Here is a 27,228-nt window from a genome sequence, read left to right on the forward strand (position 1 = left end):
GCCCTGGTCGGTCATGTGCCTCTCGACCGATTGGCCGAGAGGCTGAGTTAACCACGCCTCTAGTAACGAGGTATAAATGGTCAGACGACTGACGATCGTCCCTTTCCATTGTAGACGATCGCAGAGCTGTGTTCAAGTCAATTAAAGCCAGACTTTGGTAAATCACTCGCCTCGCGTACAATTGATGGTACATCAGCCTCATTCCCAGGCTTCCTGTCCCAACCTTTCTGTTGACAGAATTTTCTTCCTTTAATGGAGCCGGTGAATGGAACCTGGAAACATTCAACTGGTTTCATCCGGGGGGAAGGATCTGTAAAAAATGAAATGGAAATGAAGTGTAAGTATAAAGGAAAGAGTGAAGGAGGGCGGAGAAGCAACTAGACTAACCAGCAACTAAATATCCAGCCAATAAATAGAGTTATACAACAGGAGAGTAAAGACAGAATGAAAACTGAAAGAGGACAAATGCAATTTGCTAATTGCCGCCCCATCAGTCTGCTGGAAATAATCAGCAAAGTGATGGGAGATGGATGTGATGGACAGAGATCTCAAATGACACTTTCTCACCAACAACTTTTAATGGTCCATTAAATAGTCCGTCCCGCCCGCCCCGCTTCCCTCCCTCCCGCGGGGATGTGAGCAGTTTGAATGGAAATGAATGTGGGAGTGATGGCAAAGGGCTGCCAGGGAGTTTTGTTTGTGGATGCAGACATTTCCCTGAAGGATGTGAGTGAAATATCAAAGAGTGAGGGGGGTGAAGCTGCAGCTGTCCCTGTGCAGCCCCCCCCCCGGCGCTTCTCCATTTCCCTGCTGCCCCTTTTCTGATCAGGTGGCTCTGATTTTAAACGGTGTTTAACTGCCGAGCAGAGGAGCGCGCGCGCAGCCCCGCTGCAGACTGAGTGAAGGCGGCTGGAGAGCGGCCGCAAGCGAGCGCGCATGCGCGAGCTGAGCGCTCAAAGCCCAACGGTCACAGCGCGAGCGAGTGGCTGGAGAGAGTGGGAGAGACAGAGGCTGTGATTGGAGGATCAGTCAGCGGCCCGGAGAGACAGAGGCTGTGATTGGAGAATCAGTCAGCGGCACGGAGAGACAGAGGCTGTAATTGGAGGATCAGTCAGCGGCCCGGAGAGACAGAGGCTGTGATTGGAGGATCAGTCAGCGGCCCGGAGAGACAGAGGCTGTGATTGGAGGATCAGTCAGCGGCCCGGAGAGACAGAGGCTGTGATTGGAGGATCAGTCAGCTGCCCGGAGAGACAGAGGCTGTGATTGGAGGATCAGTCAGCGGCCCGGAGAGACAGAGGCTGTGATTGGAGGATCAGTCAGCGGCCCGGAGAGACAGAGGCTGAATTACGGGCGGATATGTTGAAGTTTTAACTCAGACATGGGCAGGAAAAGGGTATCAGCAATGAAGGGATACTTTTAAAATTAATCTTATTTGGGCCAACTGAGGGGGCTGAATAAAGAAAGGGAGCCAGTTCATCCTTCCTCACCCGGGGCACAACAACTTAGGGATATCCTGTCCGGAATCAGAATAAATTGAGGCTCGTGCCGAGATAGTTCCCACAGAAGGGGACGGAGGGGAAGGAATTTGGTGACCTCGCCCAGGGACTGGTCATAATAATAAACTTCAAGAGAACATGGACTGGCTGCTGGAATGGGCAGACTTGGGGCAGTTGTAATTTAATGTAGGTGTTATGGGCCAGGGTTTAGAGAACCCCAAAGTGCATCATGGAGTTCACCTGACCCACAACTTTGAATAGATTGTGGTATGGGGAGCACACGGCCCACTCTACAGGGGTGGGTACCGCAGAAATGGAGAAGTATTTTTAAAGCAAAACAATGTTTATTCTATGAACTCAAGTTAACCTTTTAAAACATACAGTGAACATCTTAGCAACCATTAATTCAAATACAACCCCCAAAGAATACAACACTAAATAATCCTTAAGCTGTCCTGTTAACATCCATAAGACTTTAAAAAAAAGCTTTAAACAGAAGCACATCAGGTTAAAGTCACTACTGAGAGCAGTTATTAGTTTTAAATCACAAAAGGATTGATTTACAGTCTATAGATTACAGAGAGAGAGACTAATACCCCTTCTGGCCGTGACTGCAGCTATCCAGCTCTGAAAACAAAACTAAAACCCACCCTGCAGCAAACAGTCTAAAACGAAAGTAAAAAGCTGACAGACAGCCCAGCTCCACCCACTCTCTGACATCACTGCAGCAATAAACACCTATTTCTTAAAGGTACTCTCACTACAGATATTTATATACACACCCATTTCTTAAAGGTACTCTGTCATGACATAGGGAAGTGTTCTACTTAATGGTGGGATGGCAGGATTGGGCTGGAGTCAGGGCCACCACCTCCTGAAGCAGGCCCAAGGGAGGAATGGAGGAAGCCGATGCTGAAGTGGACGGGATTGAAGACCCACTTCTATCGGCTGGGACATCAGCTCAGTTCTGAACATGAGGGTTAGGCAGCACTTACCACTCAGGTCGCTCCACCATCCACCACCATGCACCACCCCTCCAAGACCTCTCAATTCCTGCATGATTTAGCACACTGGGCTAAATCGCTGGCTTTTAAAGCAGGCCAGCAGCACGGTTCAATTCCCGTAGCAGCCTCCCCGAACAGGTGCTGGAATGTGGTGACTAGGGGCTTTTCACAGTAACTTCATTGAAGCCTACTTGTGACAATAAGCGATTTTAATTTCATTTCATTTCATACCCCCATGTCGACATGCACGGTTAGGGGGGCAGTGCACCGGGCATCACCCTCTCACCCTGAGTGACGCACTCACCTGAGCTCCTCTGGGAGGTTTGCTCACCAGCAGCACGCTGTGGGAGAACAGGCGTAACTCACACCGGTCTGCCCTCACCCTGATGTGAATGGACTTTCTTACTGGAAAAGTGGTTCCGTTGAGGGGCCATATCAATGTAACTGAGCAGTTGAATGGACAGACCGCAGATTTGTCCCTGCACATTGTTAAAGGAAATTATCCAGCATTAATGTGGAGAACCTGGCTGGAAAAGATCAAACTAAACTGGGCCCAGGTGAATCTCACGTCAGATTCTGGAGCAGGTCACCGAAGATTTTAAAGAAACAAACCATTGTCTTGAATGGAGAGTATGTGGGAGATCTCAGTCAAGTTAAAGATTCAGTCAAGCAAGATGCTTAAAGGTGAGGTAAGTGCCTCTGCCTCTGATTGATGGTTTATTCACTGGGTTGGCTGGAGGCCAACACTTCAGGAAAATTGACCTTAGTCAAGCTTCTCTCCAGATGAATGTGGATCCAGATTCACAACTATCTTTGACAGTCGTGACACACAATGGGCTGTCCAGATATTAAAGTCTTCAATTTGGTGTCACATCCACACCTGAGATGTTCCAACGTGTCATGGATCAAATTCTTTAAAAAAATATATTTTTTTTAACGAGCTTTCATATTTTATTTCAGGAGATTCAATTTGGGGCAAAACTCAAAAGGTTGGAGTAGTCAGAACACAAAATGCTCACGTGGATATAGTCTATTTGTTTCACATTGACATCGCCATTCAAAAGCTGCTAAAAATGATTCCTGCTCCAAGTTTAAAGTTCAAAAACAAAGTTCAGTTGAGGCAGTACTGATATCTGCCATTGGTCGCTTATCTGGATTGTTCATCTGCAGCCATTAAAATATGATTAGTTCATTCAGTCTTGAATTTCCCTCTTACATATGGGATACGGTCAACTATTACTCTCCAATCTGTTACGTACACCAGTACCACACAACCAACACCTCCCCATGTTGCCATTGTTGGAATCCAGTTCTTTATCAACTGGACGTATCTGGGTCCGATTAATTTTGCCAACATCCCGGTGACCGCTCACTGACCCACTCCCATGGATCAAATTCTAAGTGGATTAGGAGGCCAGTTTTACTGAGATGCTATCTTAGTTCCTGGAAAAAATTAGGAAGAATCTCCACAATCGAGATGCTGCACTCCAGAGCCTAGAAGATTACGAATTAAGAGTGTGGAAAGATAAATGTGAATTTTGCCAATCTTCTATTGAATATCTGGGTCACGTCATGGACACAAAGTGACTGCACTAATCACCTTCAAAAGTCAAAACCATTACGGAGGCATCTATGCCTCAAAATGTGAACATTTATTCTTTTTTGGGACTATTAAATGTTTTTGATCATGTTATGGTTACACAGATACTGCAGTGTAAAGCTGTAGCTGGGATTTCTTCTGTGTTTCCATTTCTCACTCGGCTCCTACACTTGACTCCAGCGCCTTTTGTGACCGGTGATCACAGTGAAAATTCAGCCCAGAGAGTTGAACTTTCCCTTGCAGTTCATTGTAGTGCCAGCTTCAGCCACACGATGGTGATATCGAGCTGTATGAAAAACAGTAAAGTTGTGCAGCGCAGTATCGCCACCTGCTGCTGGATACCTGGACTTCCCACTTCCATGTTCCTGTCACACACCGAGTTCCTATCGCGCGAAATTCCACACTGCCGGTCTGGACAACGTTCAAAAAAGCGCAGGTTGGGAGAGTGAAATTTCCCAGTTTGGGACCTTGCTGTGTGTCAGGAGCTGAATTCACAAATCTGGGCCTGTATTCCGAGTACAGACAGGATAAGAATGTCCTCCTGGTTTAGTAACTGGGACATTGGTGGGTAGTTAGAATGTGAGAATGAAAGTGAAATTAGACAGAGCAACACTACCTCCCTGTGGTTGAGAATAGTATTGCAGCAATAAAATTAGATTTTTAAAAACCAGTGCAGCAGCTCCTGGTGAGACTGGAACAATATGTTTCCCTGTTCAATTAACCAGCAGATCAAATTAATAATAAAAACAGAAAGTTCTGGAAAAGTGTTCAGCAGGTCCGGTCTGTGGAGAGAGAAACAGAGTTGACGTATCGAGTGGAATATGAATCTTTTTTAGATGATTTCCAGCATTCGCAGTATTTTGTTTTTATTACAACAGATCAAATTGTTGTAATGTATAAATATCGTTTAATTGATGCAACAACATTACTTGTCAGCAAAACAGTAAACCTAAAACCACAAACTGTCTATGGATTTATTTTTAACCCAGTAATTTTTCAGAATCCTTATGTTATTCAGGCCCTGAAATTTATTTCAATGTTCAATTAGTTCACAAAACTTCATTTCAGTCACTAATATCTGATGATATCTCTCCAGGGTTCCTCTGTTTTGTTCTTTATTCAGGTAAATGAATAAAAACATTTTAAGCATAAAAATCCTGTTTTGCATGGAGCTATACTGCCACCCGCTGGCTGAGATCGGGACTCCACAGATTTAATTTCCCTGCATTCGTGACTTTGGTCACCTGGTGGCGCTAGAACACAGCTGAATGCCACAGGTGAGGTGAGAGTGACTGCCCTTGACATCAAGACAGGTAAATCATTCACCATATCGCTATCAACCTGCTGGAACTCTCTCACTCAATGCACTTGTTTCACAAACATTCACAGCAATGGGCATTCTAGCATCGCTGAACTGAAAAGTAAGATTGTTTTACATTGGCCAATATAACACGGCAAATGGGTGTTGGGTTAAAGGGAGTTGGTTCAGCTCAGTTGACTGGACGGCTGGTTTGTAATGTAGAGCGATGCCAGCAGTGTGGGTTCAACTCCCATATCAGCTATGGTTATTCAGGAAGGTTCAACCTTGCTCCTTGCCTGAAATGTGGTGACCCTCAGGTTAAACCCACCACCAGTCAGCTCTCTCTCAAAAAGGGGAAAGCAGCCTCTGGGACTGCAGCAACTTGTGTTTCTATTCAGTGTCTGAGAACCCTGAGGGGTGGGGAAGCTGACAACTTAACTTCAGTTTCATATAAAAAAGTTAACTTTCTTCAAAGCTGCCTTTTCCTCTGCTTAAAACAAAGATTTAGTGCCTTTTAACAGTGATATAAAATAAACTACATTCACACCACACACAGCATTTAAAAGAAAATCCTCCATTTGTTTCATGACTTCAAAGGTCAATTAGCATCTAAAAAATTTCACAGCCATATTGATTGAGAGATAAATATTGACCAGGACACGGGGAGGAACTCTCCCCAACTCAAAATGATTCAGTGGGATCCTATATATCCACCTGAGTAAGCAGGCAGAGTCTTAATTGCCCAACATTCAACATCGTAGCTAATGGGGTGGTTTAGCTTAGTGGGCTAGACAGCTGGTTTGTAATGCAGAATAGGGCCAGCAGCACGGGTTCAATTCCTGTACCAGCCTCCCCGAACAGGTGCCGGAATGTGGCGACTAGGGGCTTTTCACTGTAACTTCATACTTGTGACAATAAAAGATTATTATTCAGATATTGAAGCAGTTCATGTCCAAATGCAGCAATCTCCAGGCTTTGTAAGAGTTTTTATTCTTCCATTATGGGTTCTGGACATCGCTGGCGAGGTCAGAATTTATTGTCCATCCCTAGTTTCCCTTTGACAAGGTGGTGCTGAGCTGCCGTCTTGAAGCCGCTGCAGTCGCTCGGGTGCAGGTACACCCACCGTGCTGTTAGGGAAGGAATTCCAATTTCAAAACCCATTTCCTAATCTGACAAAACTTTTCTGAGGATTTGTTAAACATTTCTACAGGTCTCCCAGTTAATTTCCAACAATTAGCTTTAGTTTGTCCAGGTTTATTTCAATGTAAGTATATGACCATTTCCCCACATGTAACTAGCTGTGTAAATATCATCCAAAAGCGCTACTTCTTGGGTCTTTAATACTTAATGCTCATCGAAATTGATTATAATGGTTACTGGAATGTTGTTTCAGAATTCTTCTGTAATGTACGGAAATTAATGTTAAATGATTAGTTTAGTTAAGTTATAATCAAACAATTAATTGATTAAAATGTGAGTATCGTGTGACTTATCTCAAAAGCTGTCAGTGTTATTTGCAGCGTGCTGTTATATCAATGCAAGGTTTGCAATTGTTCAAGTTTGAACGAGCAATATCCTGTCACTTTGCTGATTATCGCTACTCATGACTATCGTCCATTTTACTGCAAAACTCCGCACAGGCAGTGATCCCAAACCCATGGCCACCACCATCTAGAAGACAAGAGCAGCAGATACCTGGGATCACCCCCACCTGGAGGTTCCCCTCCAAGTCACTCCCCATCCTGACTGGGAAATATATCGGCCGTTCCTTCAGTGTCGCCGGGTCCAAATCCTGGAGCTCCCTCCCTAACAGCATGGTGGGTGTACCTACACCTCAGGGACTGCAGCGGCTTCAAGACGGGATTTTCACAGTAACTTCATTTAATTGTGACAATAAAGTTTTTTTTTTTGAAGTCCAGGCTAATGTTTATTTTCCCTCCTTTGTTTCTGATCCAATTCTCTTTCAGTTGTGAAGAAAGGTCCGGCCTGAATTGTCAGATCAGCGAGTGTTTGAGCATTTTTTTGTTTTTTTTATTCCTGCCAGTACCAGGTATCCAGCAGCAGGTGGCGATACTGCGCTGTAAAACTTTACTGATCTTTGTACAGCTAAACATCACCATCGTGTGGCTGCAATTGGCACTACAATGAACGGCAAGCAAAAGATCAGGATATCAAATTTGGTTTTATTTTAATTCTCTGACATTTCTATTTGTGTTGTTCTTATTTACAGTCTGATTGAGATTTTACAATTTGGAAATTAAATGACTCATTTAGTACAACCTGTTGTCAAAAGTGATTTCTGACCCCCGACCTCTGACCTTATGATGTCAGTGATGATGTCACCACCCCGAGGCCCCGCCCCTTTCCCGATCAGGATCAGAACCGGAGCAGATTCTCAGAAAGTGGTTTTATACCAAGTCCTGAAGAAAGGATAAAGTTTCTCAGTGAATTTATTCCCAGTGAAGGTGTGGAGATGGGACTTGGTGTCCACGTTGTAAAATGAAACTGTCCCAGACTCATAACTGAGATAAACTCCCACCTTCCCGGGAATCTGACCGACAGGGAGACGGGATTGAGGAGAGGAGTTTATATAAATCTGATCCCTAAACTGCCCAATGGTCCAGAATCCAGTCTCTGGGATCAGTCTGATCCCTCTCTTCCTCTCCACAGACTCTGCGGCTACTCCCAGATTCCAGTCCCCGATTCCCCGTCACCTCCACCTCCCAGTAATGTCTCCCCGATGTGAATCCCTCTGATCCCAGCACACAGGGACAGTCTGTAAACCTCTTCCTGGTGTCAGGGAGAGTCCTCTGGGTCTCGGTCCGTCTCAAACTCTTCAGATCCTCAGACACCTCGAGCCAGGGATTCGCTGTTTCCACATCCAGGGTCACAGAGACTGGGAGAGAAAACAGAAAATTAGAGACTCACTGGGGATCCGGGGGAGACTCACTGGGGATCGGGGGAGAGACTCGCTGGGGATCGGGGGGAGAGACTCACTGGGGATCGGGGGGAGAGACTCACTGGGGATCGGGGGAGAGACTCACTGGGGATCGGGGGGGAGACTCACTGGGGATCCGGGGGAGATTTCACCATTTTTGATTTGATTTCCTGTTCCTCAACATCAAAATAAGCCGACCTGATGTGTGTGTGTGTGTGGGACTGTGTGTGAGGCTGTGTGTGTGTCTGTGTTTCTGTGTGTGTGTGTGTGTGTGTGAGACAGAGATCATCAAAATAAACTAATCTCTTCTCAAATTTAGAAGAAGATCTCAACACCGAGATATTTCCGTTCTGCTCAGTGGAAACAAATATGGCGGGTTCTCCGCTTCACGACACCGGAAGTGCGATCGGACGGAGAATCGGGCATAATGCATAAATCGAGGTTTGTGCCCGGCACTGATTCCGACGCCAGGCTCCAGTCCCTCCCTGGCGGTGAAATCAAAGTTTGTGCCCTGCAGCGGGCCCATGTAAAACCCTCATTTACATAGATTTAAATCTAATTAGCGGATTGGACACAGTATGCTCCGCCCTTCCACGATGCTCCGCCCATCTCAGGCAGAAGTCACGCGGGTGTGAATTAGTGCAAATATTTCCAAACAGGGACTGGGCTCCATGGCTGCTGGGGGGCAGAGAGAGGGTAATAAACTCTCAAAAAGCCTCAATAATTGTCGGACTTGCTGGGGGTGTCTGCCTGGGCCGGGGGGAGTAACGGGGAGCGACTTGGTGACAGGTCTGTGCACTCGGGGTGTCCCCCTCGGGATCGGGGTGGCCTGGCTCAGACCCCCATTGCTGCAGTCTGTGTTTTAAACACACCCCTTTGCTGCTTCTCACAGGCCCCTGGCTGCTCACTCTGCTGACTGCTCACTGTGTCCTGGAAATGTTCACAGAGCCTCTGGTCATTTGGGAGCCCACCCAGGCCGCCCCTCTGGAAAGCCTCAGACCCCGGCTGAGCCATCACCGGGATGGGCGTGGCCAAGCTCAATCAGTCACACACCAGGTGCTGCCACTCCTCAGTTCCCTCATCAGAAGCTCAGCCCCACTGCAGGGGAAGCAGGGGAATAGCAGAGCTCACCCCAAACAAAGGACACATGCATCGTGGCCTTTGGCACCCTCCCTGGCACACTGCCCCTCTCAAGGCAGAGGCCTCACCAGTCACACTATCAGCCAGCCCACCCCTCAGGACCACCAGCTGTCTCCAAGCCCTACCTGCCCACCGCGCCCCTGCTCCCATCCACCCTGCCCCCGGACAGGTTGTAACAACCTGTGTGTCACACCCAGGACCCACATCACACTGCAGCTAAGCTCCCAGCAGACACACACTTCCCTGCCTCACCCCCATCTGTAGGACCTGCCCACACACAAGCCTCTAAGCATGGAGGCGATTGGTGGCACACGGTGACCCTCTCCACCCCACAACCAGGTGCCACCCTGCTGGTGGGATAACACACGGCCCACCCAGTGAGGAGACCCACAGGAAACCCCACTGGAGGAAACAGGACACGGGCCAGAGAGCCTGTCGCTGACACGGGTTTCGTCACCCACCAGTACCCCTTTCGACAGGGATGATCGGTGAGGATCGAGCCTCCCCACATCACAGGCCCGGTGCCCCTCACTGATGGGGACAGGGGTGCAGTGCGGACGGCAACATATCGGGGAGAGCGGCTGAGGGGTGGGGGTGGGGTTTGTGGGGACATGTGGAGGGTGGAGCTGAAGTATAACTCAGGGTCACCGTGTAACCTGTTGGATCGGGATGGGTTCGGGAATACTCATCGTGCTAACATGTCTTCTCTATTCCCCCCTGCGGAGAATGAATTTTGGAGCGGAGCCAGGAATGCTCGCTATCTACCTGTCCACAGCTGCCGTTACGGACACACGGAGGCTGGAGGCACAGGGCCTGCTCAGGGAGGATCCTGCACAAGAGGAGCCGGTCCCAGAAGAGCAGGGCCCAGCCGGTGAGGCTCGAGTGCCGGCCGTCCAACAGGCCGAGGAGGAGGTGTGAAGGAGGCGCCGCATTAGGGCACGTGTTTACCATCGGCGCCTGTCCTTCGAGGAGCTGCCGGACCGCCTGTGCCGCCGAAGACATCGGCTAACCAGCGAGACCAGGTGCCACCTGTGCCAGGCGGAGGTGCAGCTGGCACTGCTGGGGTTTGGAGGAGGCCACCCGCTCCCGGTGGGCGTCACGGTGACGGTCGCCCTGAACCTCTCTGTCTCTGGGACTTTCCAGGGGCCGAGCGGGGACCTGTCTGGGATCTCGCAGACATCGGCTCACAGGTACATCCGCGCGGTGACGGATGCCCTATGCACCCGGGCAGTGGACTATATAACCTTCAGTCTGGACCAGGCACACCAGGATGCCCGGGCAGCAGGATTTCCCTCCATCGCTGGCATGCCCCAGGTCCAGGGGGTGATCGATGGCACGCATGTCCCCCTACAAGTACCGGATCATCAGGGGGGCCCTTCATCAATAGGAAGGGCTTCCACTCCCTGAATGTGCAGTTGGTGTGTGACCACCAGCTGGACATCACACACGTCTGCCCCCGATACCCAGGCAGCGGGCACGACGCTTACATCCTGGCGCACTCGTCGGTTCCCGGCTCCTTCGAGGTGCTCCCTCAGGTGAGGGGTTGACTCTTTGGCGACAAGGGTTAACCGCTGAGGTCATGGTTAATGACACCTGTCCAGAGGCCCCAGACCGACGCGGAGACCCGTTATAATGAGTCCGATGCAGAAACCTGGAGCATCATTGAGCGGAGCATCGACATCCTCAAGAAGCCATTCCAATGACTGGACCACTCTAGAACATAGAACATTACAGCTCAGTACAGGCCCTTCGACCCTCGATGTTGCGCCGACCTGTGAAACCCCTCTAAAGCCCATCTACACTCTTCCCTTATAGAACATAGAACATAGAACAGTACAGCACAGAACAGGCCCTTCGGCCCTCAATGTTGTGCCGAGCCATGATCACCCTACTCAAACCCACGTATCCACCCTATACCCGTAACCCAACAACCCCCCCCCATTAACATTACTTTTTTTAGGACACTACGGGCAATTTAGCATGGCCAATCCACCTAACCCGCACATCTTTGGACTGTGGGAGGAAACCGGAGCACACAGGGGGAGGACGTGCAGACTCCACACAGACAGTGACCCAGCCGGGAATCGTCCATATGCCTATCCAATGACCATCTATATGCGTTTAGTGTTGGTGAGTCCACTACTGTTGCAGGCAGGGCATTCCACGCCCGTACTACTCTCTGAGTAAAACTACGCTCTGGTGGGACTCTCCAATATAGCCTCAGGAGGGTCTCTAACATCCTGCTGGCCTGCTGTGTCCTTCATAACATCACCCAGCAGAGGGCGACATGCTGGAGGAGGAAGGACGCCCGGCCTCATCTGATGAGGAGGATGAGGGGGGTGTCCAGGAAGAACCGGGCGTGGAGCCTGGGCTGACAGGACAGGCCGCCCAATGTGTGCTCCAGGGCCGCCGCTCACGGGGCAACCTCATCACCTCCTGATTGGCCTGGTCACCGGCAGCCCCCCCGCCCTGTCCCACCTCACATACCAACCCCCCCACTTCCATGTGGTGCCCCCTTCCCCAGGGCCGCAGATACCTTCCCCGTCCCTCCTCCCTTCATCACCTTCCCCGTCCCTCCTCCGTTCACTCCACCTTCCCCGTCCCTCCTCCCTTCACTCCACCTTCCCCGTCCCTCCTCCCTTCACTCCACCTTCCCCGTCCCTCCTCCCTTCACTCCACCTTCCCCGTCCCTCCTCCCTTCACTTCACCTTCCCCGTCTCAGAAACAGAGGTCGGCATGTGGTAACCAAGTGAGAGCCCAATGCAAAGCTGATGTCCCAACAGCAACTGAGTGACCCCCTCTCCCACAGACCTCTCCTTCCCAAGATCTCACCGTGTCTCTTGTCTTTTGTCTTGCGGGATCGCCATCAGACGAGGCCGGGCCGTCCGGGATCGCTGACCCCCAGCCACATCCCCAGAACACCCCGGGGCTCCTCCCTTCACTCCACCTTCCCCGTCCCTCCTCCCTTCACTCCACCTTCCCCGTCCCTCCTCCCTTCACTCCACCTTCCCCGTCCCTCCTCCCTTCACTCCACCTTCCCCGTCCCTCCTCCCTTCACTCCACCTTCCCCGTCCCTCCTCCCTTCACTCCACCTTCTCCGTCCCTCCTCCCTTCACTCCACCTTCCCCGTCCCTCCTCCCTTCACTCCACCTTCCCCGTCCCTCCTCCCTTCACTCCACCTTCCCCGTCCCTCCTCCCTTCACTCCACCTTCCCCTTCCCTCCTCCCTTCACTCCACCTTCCCCGTCCCTCCTCCCTTCACTCCACCTTCCCCGTCCCGCCTCCCTTCACTCCACCTTCCCCGTCCCTCCTCCCTTCACTCCACCTTCTCTGTCCCTCCTCCCTTCACTCCATCCCACTACCCCAGCTCCCCCTCCCTCCCTCCGAGGGCCCTACCAGTATCCCCACAGGGTGTTGGCGCTGGGTTGGCAGTATCAGCGGGTCTTGTCCACGGGACGGAGGATGATGACGACTCGCTGGGAGATGAGCTCTGGATCTCCTCATCGTTTGACACAGTCTGACTCCTGCCTTTTGGATCACATTCCACTGTCCGCCCGGGTTATCCCTGCATGTGTGCCGGCCAATCCATCTCACCGGCCCATATAGCTTGTGGGGAGGGGGTTTCGGGAGATAGTGAGTGGTAACGGCTCACTCACTGGGTAAGCTGACATACACGGCGGCCTCACACTTCTGGCCCCGTTTCCTGCCACCTCTCACTGAGGGTGAGCCCAGGTTCAAGTGTCCTGGGGCCCTGCCCCCGCCATACATCCCAGAAGCTCGATCCCTGTCCGGCTACAGCTGCTTCCTGGGATCGGTCAGCCCTCCGACCGCCTGCTCCCTCGGGAGTCCCTGCCTCCACCTGATGTGCTGCAGCCTGTGTGAAGTGAGCACCAGAAGGTGACCCAGGAGCCTCTTCACTAAAATGCCCCCCGAGGTGATAGTCTCTGCGATGGTGGAGGGTGCAGGTGACAGCAGTGACGAGAAGTCGGTGTCTTCCCCGGACTGGTGCCCCGGGGTGTTCTGGGGATGTGGCTGGGGGTCAGCGACCCCGGACGGCCCGGCCTCGTCTGATGGTGATCCCGCAAGACAAAAGACAAGAGACACGGTGAGATCTTGGGAAGGAGAGGTCTGTGGGAGAGGGGGTCACTCAGTTGCTGTTGGGACATCAGCTTTGCATTGGGCTCTCACTTGGTTACCACATGCCGACCTCTGTTTCTGAGACGGCCCTTTCCTCTGCCTCGCCCGCGAGCTCCATCGCCTTCTGTTCCCCGGGGGTTTGCACTCTCAGGTCTGGGATGCCCCCGCCGGTTTTCTGCCGCTCCCGGTGATTGTGGGTCACCTTGTCCTCGGGAACACATAAAGGACATGGTGAGACGCATGGAGGTGAGTTCTACGGGAGGTCTGTAGCTGATGGCATGTGTGTGCCAGGCACCAGGCCAAAGAGGACAATACAGGTGTTGGGGTTTGGTGCAGGGTGGGGTGTGAGGGAGATGCAGGCAGGTGGGTTGTGAGGAGTGAGGGACAGGAGTGATGCCAGGGACACAGAGGTGGTGACTCACCCGAGCTGCCCTCAGGAGTTCGTTCATCGTCAGCAGCACTGACCATCTCTGCCACCTCCTCCCAGGCCCTGTTGATGATGGTGGGCTTGGGTCTCCTGCCCACCCTGCGAAAGAGGGTGTCCTGCCTCTGCTCCACCACGTCCAGCATGCGATTGGCCACTGACTCAGAAAGTCTGGGGGCAGGTCTCCGTGGAGCCACCTTCTTGGCTGGAATGGGAGTGTTTGGGGAGCGGAGCGTTTATAAACAGCTCCAGCTTGTCAGGCTCTCCAGCGCTAATTCAGGCCCCAGCGAATCAGACACCAGCGGGAATGGGAATTGCTCTGATTCCCATGGGAAGAGTGCTGGCTCATTTGCATGTCCTGACTCGCTTCCTGAATAGCGCCCCCAAGGGAACGGGATGAGCCGCAATTCCGTCCCCACGGCAACACTCAGGGCGCGATCCAATGGCCACGCTGTGCCCGAAAAGCAGCTCGCCGCGGTTCAGCGTGGACGATAAAAGCCAGGAGACCCCGCTCTCGGGACTTTTCCGGCTCACAACGTCCCGTGACATCTAACGTGATCTCTCGAGACGTTGTGATGTGAATCCTGCCCATTGTGGGCGGGGTCACTTTGCAGAAATTGACATATTAAAGCGAGGCAGCTGGTCTCACTTTAATATGCAGATTCCTCAGTTTCCCGAGGTGTGGGATCAATCTCTCTTCCCCTCGGAGACCTCGGGCGGGCGCAGTTCGGTACTGATTCCCACAAACAGGTACCAGGCAGAACGGCATCGTGGGGGTCTCCCAGGGGATCAGAGGCCCCCAGGGGCACGCCCACTGGGCAGGGTACCTGTCTCGATATGCAGACATGCAGATAATGATATACAGACTGAAGGATCTCAATAAGAATATAATGCGTGAACACTACCCTATCCCGAAGCGGGAGGAACTCACCAGTCAGGTGGCACACGCACGTTCTTTCACCAAGTTAGATGCGTCACATGGATTTTGGCAAATCCAGCTGGATGAGTCCAGCAGAAGGCTCTGCACCTTCAACACACCGTTTGGCAGATACTGCTATAACCGCATGCCGTTTAGCATTGTCTCGGCATCAGAGATCTTCCGTCGCATCATGGAGCAGATGGTGGAGGGTATTGAAGGGGTTCGTGTGTACGTGGACGACATCATCATATGGTCCACGACCCCTGAAGAGTATGTTTCCCGTCTCCAGCAGGTATTCCGCCGTGTCCATGCCAATGGCCTGAAGCTGAACAGGGCCAAATGTTGCTTTGACATGTCGACACTCAAGTTCCGAGGTGACCAGATCTCTCAGCAGGGCGTGCGCCCGGACACAGACAAGGTCAAGGCCATCAAAGCCATGAAGGTCCCTGGAGACAAGAAGGCGGTGTTGCGCTTCCTGGGCATGGTCAATTTTCTGGGCAAGTTCATCCCAAACATGGCCTCACACACCATGGCCCTACGAAACCTGGTGAAAAAGTCCACTGCCTTTGAGTGGAAGGCAGCCCATCAGGCAGAGTGGTTGGAGCTGAAAGCCAAGCTCACCACTGCACCCGAGTTGCCATTTTCCGACCCAGACTGGGAGACGAAGATCTCGACAGATGCGAGCCAGGATGGCATCGGTACGGTGCTGCTTCAACGCGATGACACTTCATCCTGGGCACCGGTAGCCTGTGCATCGAGGGCCATGACGCCCACCAAAACAAGGTATGTGCAAATAGAGAAGGAATGCCTGGGTCTTCTCACTGGCAATCTCAAGTTTCACGACTATGTCTACGGCCTGCAGACATTCACTGTCGAGACGGATCACAGGCCTCTGGTCCACATTATCCACAAGGACCTGAACGACATGACGCCTCGGTTGCAGCGCATCCTCCTTAAACTCAGAAGGTACGACTTTGACTTAGTGTACATGCCTGGCAAGGAGCTCATCATCGCTGATACATTGTCCCCCTCCCTCACATTGCCTAGTGAACCGCTGGAAATCATCCGGCAGATTGCATCACAGGTGCAGCTGTGTGCTAGCACCCTCCCGGCGTCTGATGAGAAGGTGGTTCGTATCCGCAAGGAGACAGCCAAAGACCCCCTCTTGGAGCGTGTCATGCACCACCTCGCCAATGGCTGGCAGAAAGGGCAGTGTCCTCAATTTTACAATGTAAAGGATGACCTGACGGTGAGTGATGGTATCCTCCTCAAGCTGGACCGGATTGTCATTCCACTCAGTCTCCAGAGCTTGGTGCTCTGCCAAATCCATGAGGGACACCTGGGTGTCGAGAAGTGCAGATGCAGAGCCGGACAGGCTGTCTACTGGCCCGGTATTAGCCAGGACATCTCGGACATGGTCCTCAACTGTGCGAACTGTCAACACTTCCAGCCAGCACAGAGCAAGGAGACGCTCCAGCAGCATAAATCTAGACCTCCCTGTGGTCCAAGGTTGGCATCGACCTCTTTCGTGCGAATGGTCATGACTACGTTTTGATTATTGACTATTTCTTGAACTACCCTGAAGTCGTGAAGCTCTCAGACCTCACATCTCGGACCGTCATCAAGGCCTGTAAGGAGACGTTTTCCAGGCATGGTATCCCACACTGTCAGGAGTGACAATGGCCCGGGCTCCAGCAGCCACGAGTGGTATATGTTGCCAAGTCATACCATTTCAAACATGTAACTTCCAGCCCACACTATCCGCAGTCCAATGGGAAGGTTGAAAATGGGGTGCACATTGTGAAGCAGCTCATCTGCAAGGCCGCGGATTCTGCTTCTGACATCTACCTTGCGCTGCTTGCGTACAGGGCATGTCGCCGGCTCAACTCCCAATGAACAGGGACCTGCAGACGACACTTCCAGCCATACACTTGCCCAACCTGGCTCACCTCCCGGTGCTGCAGAAGGTGCAGCAGCTCCGAAACCAGCAAAAGCAGGGCTATGATGCTCATGCCACTGATTTGCCCGTGTTATCCCCGGCAGACACTGTCAGGATCAAGATACCGGATGGTGGCTGGTCAACTCCAGCTGTCGTTATTCGACAGGCAGCGCCCTGCTCGTATGTTGTACGTATGGCTGATGGTTCTGTTGTGAGATGAAACAGACGGGCACTGTGCAAAGTTGCCTGCCCGCAACCGCTTTCTTCTCCATTTCCGTCTGTTGTTTTGCCACCTCCTGATACCTTGAACTACGAGGCCAGCAGTCAGGCTTCTATCCCGCCTGTCAAGGCTCCGTCGTCCCCAACACCACCTCTCCGGTGGTCGACAAGGATCAGACGCAAGCCCCAGAGACGGGACTTATGAACATTTGTTTTGTTTGCTATATTCTGTTTTCTCACATTAGACAGCTGTCTTCACATGTAAATACGTTCACATATACCACCGCTTGGAAAGATGTTAATATATGCCACCACATGTAAGTACGTTCCCATATGCCAACAAAACATAAAAAAAGGGGAGATGTTGCGATATGCAGGCATGCAGATAATGATATACAGACAGGCAGCTAATGAACACAGAGAACAGGACATGACCAATCAGCAGGCAGGACACTGAGGGGTGGTATCTCACCGTAAAAGGCACGAGGCACTCACACTCTACCTCTTTCCACTGATGAACATCTACAGAGTGAGTCAGGGTGTGTGTACAGTATCACACCTCCAGCACGTGGCTAAGAGCTAGTCTGGTTCAGTCAGACAGAGTAACCACACTGAGGTTGACAGAGAGTCGAACTCATAGAGAACTGTGCTAACTGCGACTGGTTCAATAAATCAAATTGAACTCAGGGTCTGGAGTATCTTTTGGTGAAAGCTGCATCCAGTTGCAGCCTGTGTTATCCCAGAGTACATAACACATCAGTACCCTGACACTGCTGGTGCCACCCAGGCACCCTACCACTACCAGCCTGGCATTGCCAAGGTGCCCAGGTGGCACGGCCAACCTGATTCTCCACAGACAAACCTCTACCTTAATCCTCTCCCTGGATGTATAAAAGATATTCATCCAGAGCGAGTGCAATGTTTCCTCAAGACAATTGAGAAAATGGGCTTTGCTGACACTTTCAGGAAATGGATTGCAATCCAGGGCTTGTTCCCCAGGTCCACAGTGAAGACCAGCTGACTCCATCCCCCTCACCACTCCTCCTCCCTCAACAGGCAGACAAAGCCTCATTCCCAGGCTTCCTGTCCTAACCTTGGCCATGGACATGAGTCTGGTCCACAAGGTGGAGATGTATCAGGAGGATGAGGATTGTAGAGGAGGAAAGGTTCAGCTGGGAATGGCGGAGTTTCCACTTGCTGAAGTTTGTAAAGTATCGATGGGTTCTGGAGACAGAGCTCCATCTGAGAGTTCCTGTATTGGTGATGTTTAGGGAGCTGACAGTTTCAGCTGACCAAGCTGAGAATGATTTTTAGAAAGTGGGTGAGGTGCATGAATCAGACTTTAATTCCAATCAGGAACATTTTTATCCTCATTTCTTTATAACAAAGCCCTTAAACATTCTCTCTGCCGACGGATTCTCCGTTGCGCCGGCAGCGCTCCCACGCCCGCGGGTTTCCCGGCGGTGTGGGGTGGCCACAATGGGCAATCCCATTGGCAGGTGGCAGAGACGGAGAATCCTGCTGCCGGTGAGGACCGCCGCCCAGGAAAAGGGAGCTGACGGGCCGGAGAATCCCGCCCGGTGTCTGTGATATTTATAGGGATAATGATTCAAATATAAGATATAAATCAGGACAGAGGGACTTCCGGTGGCGACCATGGAGGAGTAGGTCGCACATTTGACAGCTCCCGCCTGTGACGGACGTTTGGACCTTTTCCCCCATTTTTTCTGGATTTTATTGGATAAATCCCAGAGCTGAAGGGGTTGGATTATGAGGAGAGGTTGAGTAGACTGGGACTGTACTCGTTGGAATTTAGAAGGATGAGGGGGGATCTTATAGAAATATTTAAAATTATGAAGGGAATAGATAGGATAGATGCGGGCAGGTTGTTTCCACTGGCGGGTGAAAGCAGAACTAGGGGACATAGCCTCAAAATAAGGGGAAGTAGATTTAGGACTGAGTTTAGGAGGAACTTCTTCACCCAAAGGGTTGTGAATCTATGGAATTCCTTCCCCAGTGAAGCAGTTGAGGCTCCTTCATTACATGTTTTTAAGGTAAAGATAGATAGTTTTTTGAAGAATAAAGGGATTAAGGGTTATGGTGTTCGGGCCGGAAAGTGGAGCTGAGTCCACAAAAGATCAGCCATGATCTAATTGAATGGCGGAGCAGGCTCGAGGGGCCAGATGGCCTACTCCTGCTCCTAGTTCTTATGTTCTTATGTTAAATCAGTGAAGAGTGAGACAGTAAGGAGAAATCCCCCTCCGGTGTACGGAGAATTGGACCAGAAGTGGCCGTGTGAGAAGACAAAGTCCTATAAGGAAGACGCAAGCAGAGCCGGCAACGCGGGAAAACATGGCGGAGCAGCAGGGCCGCGGGGAGACGGCACAGTGGTCAACGGGGCAGCTGGTGGAGTTTTTTGAAGATTGCTTCACCAAGCTGAAGGGGGACACGCTGGACCCGATTAAAGCTCCGATTGATCAAGTCGTGCAGAATCAAGACCCACGGGAGAGCGATCCAGGAGGTGGAGAAAAAGGTGTCCGAGCACGAGGAATACATAACCGTGCTGGAGACCAAGGTGGGGATGATGAACGACCGCCAGAGAAGAATGCAGGAGAAGCTGGAAGACCTGGAGAACAGGTCCAGGAGGCAGAATCTTAGAATTGTCGGCCTCCCTGAAGGCAGTGAGGGATCGGATGCGAGGGATTATGTGACGGACATGTTAGAGATGTTGATTGGGGCTGAGGCGTTCCCTCGGATCCTGGAAGTGGACAGAGCGCACAGAGCCCTCGCGAAGAAGCCCCGAGTGAACGAGCCGCCGAGGGCGATGGTGGTACGCTTTCACCGATTCCTGGACAAGGAACACGTTCTGCAGTGGGCCAAGAAGGAACACAGCAGCAAGTGGGAGAATTGTGAGCTGCGCGTTTATCAGGACCTGGGCACGGATTTGGCCAAGAGGCGAGCTGGATTCAATCGGGCAAAAACGGCCGTCTTTAAGAAGGGGGTGAAGTTTGGGATTCTGTACCCAGCCCGTCTGTGGGTCACACATGAGGAACGGGACTTCTACTTCGAAACACCAGACAAAGTATGGACTTTTATTAAAGAAAAGAGGCTGGAGGTGAATTAAAAAACACTGAAGCCTTGGAGATTACTGTGGTGGCGATTTGCTGTGCTGGGCTGTATCAGTATCAGTAGTGCTGTGTGTAATAAGGGGCTGTTTGGATGGCTAAAGGCTAAAGGTAACTTTGTCTTGCAGGGAGCTGGTTAGAGGGGGGGATGGTCTATGGGGTTGGTTCTGTTTTTTGGGTGTTTTTTTTCTAAAGTGGTTGTTTCTTCACTGTTTTTTCTGATGTTTGTTCCCTGGGGAATGTGATGCTTTTAATATGTTTGTCCAAGTGGGGGGAGAGGGGAGAGAACAATGGGGAGACAGACTGCTTGGTGCCAGGGGCGGGCGCTATCAAGTCAGCATGGGTCAGCTGACTCTCGGAAGCACAGTGGGGGGTGAGCAGGTGTTAAGCTGGAGCTGGACTTGGGGGGTTGGGTTGCTAGTGTTGTTGCGAGGGGGGGGGGAGAGGTGGATGGAGCTGCTTTGCTGACTGGGGAGAAGCTGTTACTGAGGGACAAATGGGACGTCGGGAAAGGCAAATGCCCGAGGGGGGGGGGGGGGCTCGAGGAAGCGGAGGGCGCGAGCTAGAGGCTGGCCTAAAAAGGGTGATGGCTAGTCGGCAGGGGGAGGGGGAGGGGCGGTAAGCCCCCCTGACCAGGCTGACTACATGGAATGTCAGAGGGCTGAATGGGCCGGTCACGAGGGCTCGCGTGTTTGCGCATTTGAGGGGGCTGAAGGCGGACATGGCAATGTTACAAGGGACACACCTAAAGGTTACAGACCAGACGATTTAGATCGTGTGAAGACTTAGGTAGAGCGATGGCAGATGGAGTTTAATGCGACAAATGTGAGGTCATGCATTTTGGAAAGTCTAATGCAGGTCGGCAATATCCAGCGAATGGTAGAACCCTCAAGAGTATTGAAAGTCAGAGAGATCTAGGTGTATAGGTCCACAGGTCACTGAAAGGGGCAACACAGGTGGAGAAGGTAGTCAAGAAGGCATACGGCATGCTTGCCTTCATTGGCCGGGGCATTGAGTATAAGAATTGGCAAGTTATGTTGCAGCTGTATAGAACCTTAGTTAGGCCACACTTGGAGTATAATGTCAATTCTGGTCGCCACACTGCCGGAAGGATGTGGAAGCTTTAGAGAGGGTGCAGAAGAGATTTACCAGGATGTTGCCTGGTATGGAGGGCATTAGCTATGAGGAGCGGTTGAATAAACTCAGTTTGTTCTCACTGGAACAACGGATTTTGAGGGGCGACCTGATAGAGGTCTACAAAATTATGAGGGGCATAGACAGAGTGGATAGTCAGAGGCTTTTTCCCAGGATAGAGGGGTCAATTACTGGGGGGCATAATGTGCGAGGGGCAAGGTTTAGAGGAGATGTACAAGGCAAGTGTTTTACACAGAGGGTAGTGGGTGCCTGGAACTTGCTGCCGGAGGAGGTGGTGGAAGCAGGGACGATAGTGACATTTGAGGGACATCTTGACAAATACACGAATCGGATGGGAATAGAGGGATACGGACCCAGGAAGTGTAGAAGATTTTAATTTAGAAGGGCAGCATGGTCGGCACAGGCTTGGAGGGCTGAAGGGCCTGTTCCTGTGCTGTACTTTTCTTTGTTCTTTGTTCAGACAAGATTGAGAAAGGGTTGGGTTAGCCAAGTATAGGGGCTGCTTTAGCACAGGGCTAAAGAGCTGGCTTTTAAAGCTGACCAAAGCAGGCCAACAGCACGGTTCAATTCCCGTACCAGCCTCCCCGAACAGGTGCCGGAACGTGGCAACCAGGGGCTATTCACAGTAACTTCATTTGAAGCTTACTTGGGACAATAAGCGATTTTCATTCATTTCATTTCCACTCAGGGCTGGACTCAAAGACCAGGGGGGTAGCGATCTTGATCAACAAACGAGTGGCATTCGAGGCTGGGAGAATCGTGTCAGACAAGGGGGGGGAGGTACATAACGGTGAGTGGGAAGTTGGAGGGGGTGCGGGTGGTACTTGTGAACATATATGCTCCGAATTGGGACAATGTGGAATTGATGAGGTGGGTGTTTTGTAAGATCCCAGACTGAGAGTCACATAACCTGATCATGGGAGGAGACTTTAACACAGTCATTGATCCGGAATTGGAGCGGTCAAAATCCAGGACAGGGAGGAGGCTGGCAAAGGATTTGAAGGGGTTTATGGAACAGATGGTGGGAGTAGACCCATGGAGGTTTGCACGGCCAAGGGTGAAGGAGTTTTCCTTTTTCTCACATGTTCACAAGGTATGCTCTTGCATCAACTTTTTTGTTCTGGGCAGGGCACTAATACCGGAGGTGGTGGATACTGAGTACTCGGCAATCGCAGTGTCGGATCATGCCCCACATTGGGTGGATCTTTTTTTAAACAAATTTAGAGTACCTACTTCATTTTTTCCAATTAAAGGGCAATTTTGCGTGTTCCATCCACCTACCGTGCACATCTTTGGGTTGTGGGAGCGAAACCCACGCAAACACGGGGAGAATGTGCAAACTCCACACGGACAGTGACCCAGAGCTGGGATCGAACCTGGGACCTCGGCGCCGTGAGACTGCAGTGCTACCACTGCGCCACCGTGCTGCCCTCATTGGGTGGATCTACAGATTAGTGTGGAGAGAGGGCAACACCCACTGTGGAGACTGGATGTGGGGTTGCTAGCGGATGAAGCGATCTGTGGGCAGGTTAACAAGTCCATCCAGAACTACCTGGAAACAAATGATACAGGGGAGGTCTCTGCAGCCACGGTTTGGGAAGCTTTGAAGGCAGTGGTCAGAGGGGAATTAATCTCGATACGGGCCCACAGAGAAAAGGGGGACCAGGCTGAGAAGGACAGGTTAGTGGAGGAGATACTCCAGGTGGACAGGAGATACTCGGAGGCCCCGGACACGGGGCTACTGAGGGAGCGGCGGAGGTTACAGGCGGAGTTTGGGCTGTTGACCACAGGGAAAGCGGTGGAACAGTTGAGGAAGGCAAGGGGGACGATTTATGAGTACGAGGAAAAGGCAAGCAGAATGTTAGCGCACCAGCTCAGGAAAAGGGAGGCGGCCAGGGAGATAGGTAAAGTAAAGAGTAGAGGCAGGAATACTGTCCTGGACCTAGCAGGGGTAAGCGAGGTGTTAAAGGACTTCTAGAGTAAATTATATGAGTCGGACCCCCTGGCTGGGGTGGAGGGGATGAGGCAGTTTTTTGATCAGTTGAGGTTTCCGAGGAGAGATGAGGATCTGGTGGAGGGGCTGGGAGCCCCAATTGAGATTGAGGAATAATCAAGGGGCTGGAGGGCATGCAGTCGGGCAAGGCCCCGGGGCCTGATGGCTACTCGGTGGAATTCTATAAGAAGTTTTCGGAGATATTGAGCCCACTGCCGGATGAGGACATTTAATGAAGCAAGAGAGAAGGGAGTCCTCCCCCCAACAATGTCGCAGGCCTCGATTTCATTGATCCTGAAACGGGAGGAGGATCCGGAGCAATGCGGGTCATACAGGCCAATTTCTCTGACTGAATGTGGATGCCAAACTGCTGGCTAAGATACTGGCCACAAGGATAGAGGACTGTGTCCCGGGGTGATAAAGGAAGACCAGACGGGATTTGTAAAGGGCAGGCAACTCAAGGCCAATGTTCGAAGGCTTCTAAATGTTATTGTGATGCCCTCGGAAGGAGAGGAGGTGGAGGTGGTGGTAGCGATGGATGCAGAGAAGGCTTTTGATCGGCTGGAGTGGAATTACCTGTGGGAGGCGGTGGGAAGGTTTGGGTTTGGTGAGGGCTTTATTGACTGAGTGCGGTTGCTCTATCAGGCACCAGTAGCGAGTGTGCGTATGAACTGGCTGAGATTGGGGTATTTTAAACTACACGGAGGGACGAGGCAAGGGTGCCCCCTCTCCCCATTACTGTTTGCTCTGGCCATAGAGCCATTGGCCATGGCGTTGAGAGCCTCTCGGAACTGGAAAGGGTTGGTTCGGGTGGGGGGGGGTGGGGGGGTGGAGCACCGGGTCTCGCTTGACACAGATGACCTGCTCTTGTATATTTCAGACCCGTTGGAGGGGATGGGGCAAGTAATGCAAATCCTGGGGAATTTGACAATTTTTCGGGGTATAAATTGAACATGGTGAAAAGCGAGATATTCGTGATCCAGGCAAGAGGACAGGAGAAGAGACTGGGAGAGCTGCTGCTTAGAATGGTAGGGAGGAGCTTTCGATACCTGGGAATCCAGGTGGCCCGGGAATGGGAGGCACTGCACAAGTTAAACCTATCCCGGTTGGTAGATCAATGGAAAGGAACTTTAAGAGATGGGACATGCTCCCGCTATCACTGGCGGGGAGGGTGCAGACCGTGAAAATGACGGTCCTCCCAGGATTTCTGTTTGTCTTTCAGTGCCTCCCCATCTTCATCCCAAAGGCCTTTTTCAAGCGGGTGAATAAGGTTATTTTGGGCTTTGTGTGGGCGGGTAAAACCCCGCAAATGAAGAAAGTGTTGCTGGAGCGCAGTCGGGGAGAGAGTGGGTTGGTGCTGCCGAGCTTCTGCAATTACTACTGGGCGGCTAATATAGCCATGATTAGGAAGTGGGTAGTGAGGGAGGGGTCGGCATGGGAGCGGATGGAGGCGGCGTCATGTGAAGATACCAGTTTGGGATCACTGATAACGGCACCTCTTCCGTTCTGGCCGGCCTGATACTCCACAAGTCCGGTGATGGTGGCGGCTCTGAGAATCTGGGGGCAATGGAGGAGATATAAGAGAGTGGAGGGAGCATCGGTTTGGACCCCGATTTATAATAATCATCGGTTTGTTCCGGGTAGGCTGGATGGTGGGTTCCGGAGATGGCAAAGGGCAGGAATTAGAAGGATGGGGAATCTATTTATAGATGGGAGCTTTCCCAGCTTGAAAGCCTTGGAGGATAAATTTAAATTGCCAGCAGGGAATGGGTTTAGGTATTTGCAGGTGCGAGGCTTCCTGAGAAAACAGGTGCCGGCTGTGGTAGTCTGGTTAGAGGTATTACGGTACCTATCAATGCTGGATCACCACTGGTGAATAATGCATGTTGTCTATTGGTCGAGACTGGATGGTAGCTCCGCCCTGCAAGGCGGGGTATAAGAGCCCGTGCTGCCCCAGCAGCTCCCTTTCTGTACCTGAGCTGCTGGGGGAAACATCTAGCTTACTAAAGCCTTCAGTTGTACTACAACCTCGCTTTAGTAGTCATTGATTGTGCATCAATTTAATAAGCTAGATTTAAAGAATGGAGCTCCGAATCAAGCCAGAGTGTCTGCAACTCAGCCCCCACGCAGTAAACTCGACGGCGACTTTCAAGCACTGGCTAGCGTGCTTCAACGGCTACCTCGGAACGGCAGAAAACACACCCACAAGAGAACAGAAACTGCAGATCCTGCACTCGAGGGTGAGCCCAGAAGTCTACACCCTCATCGAGGACGCGGACGACTTCGATGCTGCGATGGAGTTGCTGAAAGGACATTACATTCGCCCTGTGAATCAGGTCTACGCCCGGCATCTACTAGCAATGAGGCGACAAATTCCTGGTGAGTCACTAGAAGAATTCTACCGTGCGCTCCTAGTGTTGGGGAGAAACTGCAGCTGCTCGCATGTTTCAGCAAATGGCCACACTGAACTGTTGATTCGGGACGCTTTCATTGCGGGTTTGCTGTCTTCTCAAATCCGCCAGCGTTTGCTGGAGAAAGAAACTCTAGGCCTCAAGGAGGCTCGGGCCCTTGCCAGCTCCCTGGATGTGGCCTCCCGAAACGCCCGTGCCTACGCTCCCGGCCGCGCGGCAGCCCCCTGGGCGGCGTGGAATCCCTCTGCAGCTGACTCCGAGGCAATGCCCCACACTCCCCCACAAGCTTGCGCTGCAAGACGGCCCAGCAACCCCGGGGGCCCCGTTGCTATTTCTGCGGGCAAGCCAAACACCCCCGAGCCAAACACCCCCGACAGCGCTGCCCAGCCCGTTCGTCCACCTGGAAAGGGTGCGGCAAAAAGGGCCATTTCGTGGCGGTATGCCAGGCCCGGGCGGTCGCTGCGGTCTCCGGAAGGGAATGCGGACTGCCACTGCAACCCTCTCCACGGGCCCCGTGCGGCCAGCGAGCGCCGCCATCTTCCTCCTCCAGGGCCACGTGTGGCCTCCGGGCGCCGCCATCTTGTTCCGCGGAAGCCGCGTGCGATGGATGGGCCCTGCCATTTTGTGCACCCACATCCACGTGCGACCAGTGGGGGCCGCCATCTTGGATGGACTCCCAGGGCCCCAGTGCAGATGACCACACACTGCCCGACGAGAACACCCAGCTGCTGCCACGTTTAGCCTCGGTGACCCTGGACCAGTCTCGGCCTCGAACACTCTCAACTGCTACTACAGCGGTGCTAATCAACGGACACGAGACGTCCTGCTTAATCGACTCTGGGAGCACGGAGAGCTTCATACACCCCGACAGGGTAAAGAGCTGTTCTCTCCCCGTCCACCCTGTTAATCAAAAAATCTCCCTGGCCTCCGGTTCCCACTCAGTAGAGATAAAGGGAGTTCTGTGTAGCAAATCTCACAGTCCAGGGAAGGGAGTTCAAAAATTACCGGCTCTACGTCCTTCCCCACCTCTGTGCAGCCACACTCCTCGGGTTAGACTTCCAGTGCAACCTCCAAAGTCTAACTTTCAAATTCGGCGGCCCTACACGCCCTCTCACTGTCTGTAGCCTCACGGCCCTCAAGGTCGATCCGCCTTCCCTGTTTGCGAACCTCACCCCTGGATTGCAAACCCGTCGCCAACAGGAGCAGACGGTACAGTGTCCGGGACTGGATCTTTATTAGGTCAGAGCTCCAACGGCTACTGAGGGAAGGAGTCATTGAAGCTACAACAGTCCCTGGAGAGCTCAAGTAGTGGTGGTAAAGACCGGGAGAAGAATAGGATGGTCATAGACTACAGTCAGACCATCGACAGGTTTAAACAGGTGGACGCGTACCCTCTCCCCCGCATATCCGACCTGGTAAACAGGATCGC

The 27,228-nt window shown here is 52.0% G+C and overlaps 2 protein-coding genes across 2 annotated transcripts in view; both read right to left on the minus strand.

The window, feature by feature from the left end:
• Positions 1 to 3,448: 3,448 nt before the first annotated feature.
• On the minus strand, positions 3,449 to 3,886 carry LOC119975848 (cytochrome b-c1 complex subunit 10-like). The gene has a single exon (XM_038815729.1). It carries the CDS (start codon positions 3,855 to 3,857, stop codon positions 3,690 to 3,692), a length of 168 nt encoding a protein of 55 aa, XP_038671657.1. The 5' UTR covers positions 3,858 to 3,886; the 3' UTR covers positions 3,449 to 3,689.
• Positions 3,887 to 7,563: 3,677 nt separating this feature from the next.
• Positions 7,564 to 27,228, minus strand: part of LOC119975844 (zinc-binding protein A33-like) — a 413,200-nt gene continuing 393,535 nt past the window's right edge. Inside the window, exon 4 of the mRNA XM_038815724.1 lies at positions 7,564 to 8,296. The gene's annotated coding sequence lies outside the window, so the exon portion shown is untranslated. The remainder of the gene's footprint in view (positions 8,297 to 27,228) is intronic.

Source organism: Scyliorhinus canicula, chromosome 13 (assembly GCF_902713615.1).
Source record: "Scyliorhinus canicula chromosome 13, sScyCan1.1, whole genome shotgun sequence".
Lineage (NCBI taxonomy): Eukaryota > Metazoa > Chordata > Chondrichthyes > Carcharhiniformes > Scyliorhinidae > Scyliorhinus > Scyliorhinus canicula.